The 10,253-nt window shown below is 42.1% G+C and overlaps 1 protein-coding gene across 2 annotated transcripts; it reads right to left on the reverse strand.

Moving 5' to 3' along the window:
• Positions 1-6,490: 6,490 nt before the first annotated feature.
• LOC307254734 (G2/mitotic-specific cyclin-B2-like) lies at positions 6,491-9,662 on the reverse strand. Of its 2 annotated transcripts, none has more exons than XM_080033223.1 (8): positions 9,527-9,662; positions 9,240-9,350; positions 8,314-8,601; positions 8,073-8,231; positions 7,758-7,994; positions 6,882-7,022; positions 6,692-6,802; positions 6,491-6,617 (listed from the first exon to the last, which is right to left on the reverse strand). In XM_080033223.1, the coding sequence occupies exons 1-8, from the start codon at positions 9,551-9,553 to the stop codon at positions 6,510-6,512; spliced, it is 1,182 nt and encodes a 393-aa protein (XP_079889349.1). In that variant the 5' UTR covers positions 9,554-9,662; the 3' UTR covers positions 6,491-6,509. The 2 variants fall into 2 exon arrangements, with proteins under 2 accessions (XP_079889349.1, XP_079889348.1); XM_080033222.1 differs by having other exon boundaries at positions 9,240-9,353; positions 9,527-9,657.
• Positions 9,663-10,253: the final 591 nt, after the last annotated feature.

Here is a 10,253-nt window from a genome sequence, read left to right on the forward strand (position 1 = left end):
CCCCTCAATCGCCAAGAGCCGTCAACTACTGGCCGACCAAAAACATTGGCTACTACTTTTTTATTCTTCTTTCTAACCATTTTATAATCCACTAGGGTATGCCTACATCTCACTAGGAAATAGTGTAGCGGCAGCCTACTTCTTACTTCACTTCATTTAACCTAGCCTATCTGACACAGGTTTACTTTAGGGTAGTCTGCAGTAACCGATATGGGTTTTTCAATGGCCGATATTCAGAGAGCCGGTAAGCATGATGTAGGCCTAGCCTAGGACTATATTTTTGATAAGATTGGAACAAACAAATAGAAATTGAGAAATTCACTTCACTTGGTCTTCCCTGGTTTTGGCTCTGAATGATATTGACATGTAGCCTAAGGGACTTCTGGATTTTGAAATAGCAAAAATTCCATGTGTACAACACAGCAGCCACACTGACTGCATTTATTTTATTAGTCGGCCTCACGAGCGCAGGTATCAGCCGATGTAGATAATGTCAAAATGTCATTAATCGTAGGGCTGCAACTAACAATTATTTGGATAATCGATTAATCTGTCGATTATTTTCTCGATTAATCGATTATTAACCGATTAGTGTTTTGGTCCGTAAAATGTCAGAAAATTGTGAAACATTTTGATAAATTTTCCAAAGCCCATGTTGACTTCCTCAAATGTATTGTTATGTCCAAAACACAAAGATATTTCAGTTTACTGTCATAATAGGATTAAAGAAACCAGAAAATATTCACATTTGAGAAGCTGAAATCAGAGAATTTGGAAATGTTTTATTAAATAATTACTCAAAACGATTAATTGGTTATTAAAATCGTTGGCGATTATTTTAATAATCGATTAATAATCGATTTGTAGATTAATCTTTGCAGCTCTAATTAATCGTCCCAATTAATTGGTCGTACTGATTAATCAGTCTTTTAACTTTTCACTGTACACTTTTTCCAGTAGATTGTAAACTCTCCCCATGTTGCTTTGTATTCGCAAAAAAAATAAAAGCTTGAGTGTTGGAAGCTCCACCCTGAGATAACAGTGCTAATATGTATGTCCTGCTTCAGCAGCTCACACTGGAGGGTGGTGAAGTTGGGGTTAGTCTGAAGAGGACAATGCTCCTCCACACTGCACAGCACATAGTCCGTTCAGTGTGTGAGGGAACGTGAGCCTATAAATGGCCTCATTCTGCAGCCTTGGCCATTATGAGCGCTTACAGTTGTGACCGCAGAGAACGACGCGCTGTCCCAGCAGAGCTGTGCAATTGTCTCCAGTGTGACGTAGAATAAAGCCAGGGACTGAAGGGGACAGTTTCTCAGTGGATCTTTGGTCTTTAGATGCGTTTATAACAGCTGACTGACGCTCTTGGTTAATGACACTATGCGAGCTAGTGACCTCAGACTCACAGCTAGGACTTACATCACAAACTAATGGCCTGATTTGTGTTTTCTCCCAACAAAACACAAAGAGAAATGTCAGATGTCATGGTACTTAAATCCTTTACTTGGTTTTTAGTCAGCGATTCTGGAGAACGCTTGTCAAATTCAGTGAATGTCTCCTCACAATCCGCTATATGTCCATATTATTTTTGCCCTCTTAAATAAAATCTGGTGTTAACCATAGAATTTTGAGAAGCGTTCTCCAGTATCGCTGACTCCACCTTACACATCCAAGGTTGTGTACAGATCTTGGAGTACTGCACATTTCTTGAGTATGAAGACATCAGATATAGATGTCATATAGCTGATCATGTTTAAGTTGAGGATCCAGAACATGCCACGATAAATTTGCAGTTATAAAATTCCATGTTTTTTTTAAATAATTATCCTCAGTGCACATGCATCTGCAGATGGATCTACGGACTCGGTCAACCCAATGGTGGCATTAGCATTGTAGGTGCTTTATCCAAGTAAAAGTAGTTGTACCTCAGTGTATAACTAAGTAAATACAGGATTTCATTGCAGTAAAATATCTTGCATTTATTAGCTACAGTGCCTATAGAAAGCCATCATACCCTTTTGAATTAATTTTTTTTATTTATTATTATTCTTTCGGACAATTCCACACAATACACAATTATCTCTTTCACATCATACATCATACTTTGTGTTGTCCGAAGGGTGACGGAAGAAGCCAAAGGCTTATCAGGTCCCGCCCCCTTTTTCATCAGATTCAGATTCAGATACACAGATACACATTTACTGTTACAAAAAATAAATAAAAATAAAAATCTTTTTTTTTGATGATTTTGCTAATTTTTTTTGTTAAGCAGCTGCAGTCCAATACACAGTCAATTTTCATTCTCATTATTCATTGACCTTGCACAACTGACATGCTTTCCATTTTCCCAATGAATTTTAATTACTCATCGTTATCCTCTCTTTCCACTGTAGCCATTTAAAATAAATATATTAGAAATATTGGAAATAGTCACTTTTATTGTCTTACAGGCTGAAATGATAATACAAAAAAATCCATAATATCCCAGCTTTATTTACACATGTTGCCTTAGAATGTTCAAGTGAAAAAAAAATATTCATAATTTCTGAAAATTAATAAAAAATAAAAAACTAGAATAGCAGGGTTGGAAAAGCAGGGTTCAACATAACTTTTTTTTCCTACTGGCCCGCCGGGCCAGTGGATCCGAGTTTTACTGGCCCCTTGTATATTTTCACTGGCCCTGCACACACTTTTTTTTTCTTCATAATTTAGTGTCAATAATTATAATACCTGTATTAGAAAAATAAAGAAAGATAACCAGATCTAAAGGGAATATCTATACTGTAACAGTATAGATATCCCCTTTAGATTTGGTTATTTTTCTTTTAGTTAATTATATGAAATGTTGATATTGCTCATACACATAATATAAAACCAGGCAAACATATTGAATTAGAAGCCTACAACTGAAAGTATGTTGAAAGAGTCGGCCAGTATTTTAAAGTCCAGTAGTTTGATGGTTGTTTTTATTCTTGAATTTGGGCAGTTTAATGAATAGTTCACCTGCAGAAGTCATGTTCAAACATAAAAAAAAAATAAGAGATGAAGGTCTGATCATTTTTTGTTGTGTGGTAGGCTGTTTTTATTACTTTCTCTATATGCATTAGGGATGTGAATGTGTCGACCGAATGACCGGTTTTCCACTTGCGCTCAAGTTGACTTTAAAAATAGAATAGAAATCCGAAAATCAGTGGGTTATGCCGTTTTTTTATGGGAGATTTCACCGTGTATGTGAGTTCACGTCTGGTCGTGAGCGCGCTGCAGGAGTGTCACTTCTCCATGAAGTGTCAGCTTCACATATAAGAGTCCGGTGTGGGACCATTTTTTCAAACTATTGATAAAAAACAATGCAGTGCAAAATATGCAGCATAAGTTAAACGCTCGTCTAAGACTATGACGTTAAATCACCTTAGAAACACACAATGCCTTCGTCCGATCACAGCAGCGTTTCACCGTGTGATCTCGCCAGCGAGTGAGCCGCCGCGCAAATGAACTGTGGTTTGTGGCTAAAATAATAACCGGGGATATTCTCCCCGTTAGCGATTTCAATGGGAAAGACTTCCGCGATCTGATTGAATGTCTCGAGCCTGAAAACACAGTGCCAAACTGCGCGACTATAGGAACTGTACAGTGAGCGGAATCCCTCCGTTCGTTTCTGTCTACAACCGACACAATCACCGGAGACGCATTCACAGCGTTTAAATTACGCCTCTCATTTGTATTACCATCGGGGCTTGGATGCAAATACTGTAACATTACGGCGGCAGATAAAGGAAAAGCGCAGTTATCATTTTCTGCACCTCAACCTCTGCTGTGGGAAGAAAGAAAGGGCGATTGATTTGTCGACTCGCAGGCGGACGGTAGGCAGCTCTGCCAACGGAGCGAGAGTGCAACCGCTTGTTGCTCCGCCTGTCAAAACGCCCACGCATCGGTTGTCCACTGGCCTTTCATTAAAAAATATATTTTATATTAGGTTTATTATATTGAGTCTTAAATAAACACTGCTTTCATTACGACTCTCAACGCGCATTTCAATGAACCATGAATCATGATGTAGTCTACAAAAAGATACTGAACTGTGATTGGCCAGTCACTGGCCCGGGCGGGACAGTGACTGGCCAATCAACTTGCCCTGCATATGATTTGACTGGCCCCGGGCCATCGGGCTATACGTTATGTCGAACCCTGAAAAGTGATCAGTCCCCAGACTTTAATACTTTGTGGAGGCACCTTTTGCTTTAATTACAGCTACCAGTCTGTTTGGATATGTCTCTACCAGCTTTGCACACCTAGATTGGGGAATATTTCCCCATTCTACCTTGCAGAACTGTTAGAGTTCAGTCAAATTCAGCGGTGACCGGCGATGGACTGCACTCTTCAAGTCCATCCACAGATGTTGATTAGGATTTAGGTCAGGGCTCTGACTAGGCCACTCTAGGACATTCACCTTCCTGTCCTGTAGCCACTGCGTTGACTTTCTTGTGGTGTGTTTTGGGTCGTTGTCATGCTGGAAGGTGAACCACCTGCCCATCTTCAAGTGTCTTGCAGAGGGTTGCAGGTTTTCCTCAAGAATCTGGGGGTACTCTGCAGCATCCATTTTACCTTAAATCCTGACCAATTGCCCAGTCCCTACTGAAGAGAAACAACCCCACAACATAATGCTGCCACCACCGTGCTTCACTGTAGGTATGGTGTGTTTTGGGTGGTGTGCTGTGTTTGGTTTCCGCCAAATATAACGCTTAGAGTTCAGCCCAAAAAGTTCAATTTTGGTCTCATCTGACCATATAACCTTTTACCACATGGCATCAGAATCTTCAATGTGGTTTTTGGCATACCGTAAACGAGACTCAGTGTGACATTTTTTCAGAAGAGGCTTCTTTCTTGCCACCCTGCCATACAGATCAGCGTTATGCAGAACTTGTGAAATGGTAGTCACATGCACGGATCGACCAACCTCTGCCATTAAGACTTATAACTCCTTCAAGGTCGCCATGGGCCTCTTGGTAGCTTCCCTACTTGTACTCGACTGACTCCGAGTTCTGTGCGGAATCAGCTGTCCTAGGAACGGATGCTCCCCGCCTGCTATTGCCTCACATCAGCACTGATTCACCGTCCATCAGGATAGTACTCTTTCTACTCGCTTGCTTGTTCAATCTTTAAATTCATTTTTGCTTTGCTCATTGGTTGCCTGTCTGTCCTCTTCCAGTTTTCCCTGGTCGTGACGAGACAGTGTGGATCTGGTCCCCCCTCTGGTAACATCTGAGAATGGACCATCAACGCGGAGACGTGGGAAGTAATCCTGGCGCTGGAAACCTTAGTTTTCCCAGGTGGAGTCGAGACGGTGTGGATCCTCTGGCAGCATCTGAAGTCTTTCTGCATCCACACTATTCACACTTTACTTTAGTATTACCATGTAAACATCTGGTCAATGATCAAATTCCTTCGTGATTTTCTCTACTTATGACATCTATTGCAGTATGTCCATCCTGGGAGAGGGATCCCTTACTTTGTCGACTCTACCTGAGATTTCTTCAAAAAATGTAATCCCGGTAAAGTGTTTTTTTACTGGGAGTTCATCCGAGCTAAGGGTGTAAGGGCAGGGTGTCATATTGTATCATGAAATGTAAAGCCCACTGAGACAAATTTGTGATTTTGGGCTATACAAATAAAACTGATTTGATTCCCTGATCCATCTTTTCCTGGCTGCCATCCAGTTTGGAGGGGCAGCCCGGTCTAGGCAAGGTTTGGGTGGTGCCGTATGCCTTCCACTTCTTGACAATACTCTGAACTGTACTCAGAGGGATAGTTAAACCCTTTGAAATCTTTTTATATCCTTCTCCTAACTTGTGCCTAACCACAACTTTTTCCAGAGCCCTTTTGAAAGCGTCTTTCCAACCATGGTGAATTATTTGTGTTACCATGCACTACTAGGAGTGGAATCCTCAAGGAACAGCTGATTTTATTCTGAAGTAATCAATGCCACCACTATTGATGTCAGGTGGAGGCCAATTAACCAGGTGTGTAATCTGGAAGGTGATTGTAATACCTGAGAATGTTTATTTAAAAAGGGGACTGATCACTTTTCCAACACTGCTATTCTAGTTTTTATACATTTTCAGAAATTAAAAAAAGATTTTTTTGTATTATTATTCCAGGCAGTAAGACAAAAAAAGTGACAATTTCAAAAGGGTATGATGACTTTCTATAGGCACTGTAAGTCCACAACAATATCAGTGTCCACTTACAAGAGATCTAGCCAGAAGCAGCAAACTTCGGTGATCAACAGGCATCTCAGGATTGATAGACAGCTAATCAGCATTGGTGCAATGGAGGAAAATCTGGTGCACCGCAAAGACATCCCTGGCTAAACAAATGTAGTGCTCAAATTTCTGAACAAATCACAAATCTTGGATTAAAAATTATAAAAACATTTTATTAAAAACTCATGTAGCAGATAGTGATCAAAAATAAAGTGCAATTGAAATGTCCACTGAAATGTAAACACTGCTTCAAGGGTTGAGCAGAGCAGCCGCCATGTTCTTGACGATGGAGGACTTGAGCTCAGGAATGAGGCTGATTTTCATCAGCTTGCTGCTCGAGTACTTGTTCCTGACAGCCTACAGAAGAACACAACTTTAGTTTGTGCGCCACTTAAAATCTTAAAAGTTCTAGTGTGCCGACTTCAACTCACCTGGAACTTAGTTTTCCCGTCATTCACCGTCATAACATTCTTGGCGATGTGCTGCATGATGGGCTTTAGGTGTGCGGCGTCATAAGTCGAGTAGTGCTGCTGTGTAGCCGACTGAAAAGAATAATTAAAACATAGTTAAAGCCGCAGGAGGCAAATTCATCCATTAAACCTTTGTTTAGTCCAAACTCACCCACGGCAACCCTTCAAGCAACAGCTGGGAGAGACACAGGGAGGCAGCAGCGATCTCAGAGGGACGATAATGCACCATGTCGTAGTCAATGAGGGTTAACTCCATCAGATACTTGGCCAGTGTGTGTCGCTCTACATCAGACTGAGACAAGAAACATCGGTTGCGTTCCGAATCGCATACTCTTTCTTTTTTCTATTCTACATACTACATCCGACGATAAAAAGAATCTAGTTAGGATGCAGTAGGCATACTATTGGGACATACTTTACTCTCTTATTTAATCATAACATTGCGCCTTGATCTTGCCTCTATATCCGTCGCATCCCCGTTTGTTTTCATATGGAGGCTTCGTCGATGTTACGTCACTTCACGTGCGCACTGGATTGTGGGTCAGAATCGCCCAATAGGATGCACTTTTCAACACTAACAATCTTGGCCACATGAAGTAGGACATCCAGGTACTTCTAACCATCCTAAATCTGGCCATAAGAATCGGGACATCCTAAATCTTTTTTCTACATACTATATAGTAGAAAGTATGCGATTCGGAACGCAACCATCATGCCAATCTGAGAACTGTTAAGATGTCAACATACACAACTCTGAGCCAGGAAGGATGTGCCCTACAAATTGGCTGCTCTCCAAGAGGCTTGCTTTTCATGCGTGTACAGTCTTAACTGCAACTGGAGAAATCTACATATGGAAATGCAGTCGCATTTTATTGGCCGATCCAGTTTTATATACTGCAGCTTTTTATGAAACCAGCTTAAACTCACGACCAAGTTTACTGATGATTGGATACTGTAGCTCTACCATGGCACATTAATGCAATTCTTATGATTCAAGTTGCTTTGGCCAATTCCTGCAGAAACTTACAGTCGCCACCTTGGAAGCACGTCTGAGGAAGTGTAACGGAAGAGGACGACCCAGTTCAAAATTCAGGCTCCTCAACACCACCTGCTCCATCTCCAGAATCTGAGACTTTGTAAAGGCGTTGTCTGTGATGTAGGCGAAGTCTCCCACCTCTGGAGCGTACATCTCCTCGTATTTACTGGCCACCAGCATGGCCGTCACACCCACAAGCTGCAGCTTCCTGCGAGAGACCGGCTGGACCTGCAACACAGCGGTGAACGTTTTACTACAAAGCTCCAAACTAGAAGAGAACAAGACCATTTACACTGTTGTTCTAACCTGGAGAAAACGATCCAGGACGGCAACTGTGAGGTACAGAGTCTCCTGCAGCAGCTGGAACTTGGAGTGAACCTGGACCAGCCAGTCGATCAGTAGAGCTCGCATGCGCTCAGTGATTTCGTAGCCCTGCATGTAGTTTGCTCGTACGGCCTGCTGCACCTGAAGAAAACAGAACGTGTGTGCCACACAAAACTAAGCATGGCGCTAGCAGAGAGTCTGGCTGATCCACAGAATAGCTTACCTCCAGCTCATGAAGATAATTATAAATGTCTTTGACGTATTCTGAGCAGAGCTGCGGCAGGTCAGCGTCCTGCTCATCCACGTCCTGCACATCGAGCAGCGCCTCGGAGAAAGCCTGGCACAGTTCCTGCTCCTCCTTCATGGACACGTCAGCCCATTCCTCTGAGACTGGGGGGAGGGGGTCTGCAGGGGCCGGGACCTGGACTACTGGAGCCACCACCTGGTCCAAAGGGGCTTTGGCTTTTTGGGCACAAGACGGTTTGTCTAACGCTTTGGCCTGTCCAGTCCTCTGAAGAAACAGGTCAATGCAGTTTTATTAGGAGGCTTTTATTGAGTTTGGTGTTGTAAGGCTCATTAAATGAGAAGTAGCATTGGTCCAACTGCAGCAGCTTTTAAATGTTCAAAACATTTAAAAGGTGGCATCAGTAATTCTGGGTCAAAATCAGTCGATATCCCCTCAACTACCTGTATCTACTGTATGTTTTGAAAAAATGTCTGGTGTTAATACACAGCCTATACTCTGTAAAGGGATATATAAACTAATGGGGCCAACCGTTGCTAGCACCATGCCCCTTTACAGAGCCTAGGCTGTGTATCAACACTGGATTTATTTTCTAGTGCACACAGTAAGCCTACATACAGGTAGTGGATCATCAGGAGATAGTCACAGATTTTGACCACATGCATCCTACAGCAACACGTTACCTGAAACATTATACATGTGATTGTTGGACATTTATTTGCTGCTTCAACAGCCTTCACTCCTCTGGGGAGGCTTTCCACAGGTGTGTCCACATACTTTTGGCCATACATATACATAGAAGCTTATAATGTGACTGTCAGCGACGATAAGTGAAAGACAAACTTCAAAAGAGGCTTAATACAACAAGACCAGTTAGTGTACAAAGTGTTCCTCCATGATGTTACCTTTGTGTTGGCCGCTACTGCAGTAAAGTTGGTGATCTCTCCAAGAGCAGCTCTCCTCTGACCTGCTGCGGGGCCTTTACCCATCTTCACCGGGTTATCTGCGACTGGGAGCTGCTAAAAGAGACACAACTTAAAAACACAGGATCGTAACAAATGCTCCCTGGCGTAAAGTGTGAAAGCTGCATTATAAAAGCACAACAAAAAGCCAATCAGGCAGTAGACGGGATAGCTAATGAAGCTATCAGCTAATAACAGTAAAATAGGCACTATAAAGTCTGTTTACTCACCGCAGCACGAAATCCAACAGACGTCATGTTTATCGAGGGAAACAAACGGTGACTTAAAAAACCACAAGGCGATTTATTTCGGCACCGACCACCAGAACAATTTCCAACCTAAATCTGTGCACAGCGACTTCGGCAGGTAAACAAAACAGAGACAAGCAGCTTTCAAATAGCACTCCGTCACATCTGATTGGATGCAGCTTTTAAAAGGACGCTCCTGATTGGCTGACGACCTGAGTTTTAAGGTACAGGTCAGGTGATATTTAAAATTGGAAAATTCTAGTATTATTTGTTACTATGACAGTATGAGAATAAACATTGTGTAAACTATACATTAACCACAATTTCCTTGTTAAGAGATTTTGTCTTCTTCTGTGTGCTGTGTTCATTTGCAGGACCCAGCAAGACAGTTTAATCAGAATGCCATTAAAAAGGGTGGAGGGGGACTGCTTGAAGAGCAACTCGTAGTGATGGTGAGATGAAGCCCCGTGAATGTGTCGAATCTTTCTGGCCAAATGCTTCACCAAAAAGCCTGATCAACAAAGCCCCATTTATCAGCTCATTTAGGAATACTGACATCTGCTGGTATATTACGGTAGTGGCTCTCATATTTCACGTAGCGAGCATAGATCATGGGCATAGATAGTATATAAAGTGAGGCAGTCGCATGATTTCAGAAAACGGGGCTTCGTTTGTCTTTAGTCACGTGGTACTGTGACAAACGATACAG

The sequence above is a fragment of the Ammodytes marinus genome (genome assembly GCF_949987685.1).
Source record: "Ammodytes marinus genome assembly, chromosome: 1".
NCBI lineage: Eukaryota > Metazoa > Chordata > Actinopteri > Uranoscopiformes > Ammodytidae > Ammodytes > Ammodytes marinus.

Coding starts and splice junctions, on each gene's coding strand:
- LOC307254734 (XM_080033222.1), bottom strand. CDS start 9,553: ATGACGTCTGTTGGATTTCGTGCTGCG. Junction 7,023..7,757: donor GTGCTTCCAAGGTGGCGACT/GTAAGTTTCTGC, acceptor TTCTTGTCTCAG/TCTGATGTAGAGCGACACAC. Junction 6,618..6,691: donor ACGGGAAAACTAAGTTCCAG/GTGAGTTGAAGT, acceptor GTTCTTCTGTAG/GCTGTCAGGAACAAGTACTC.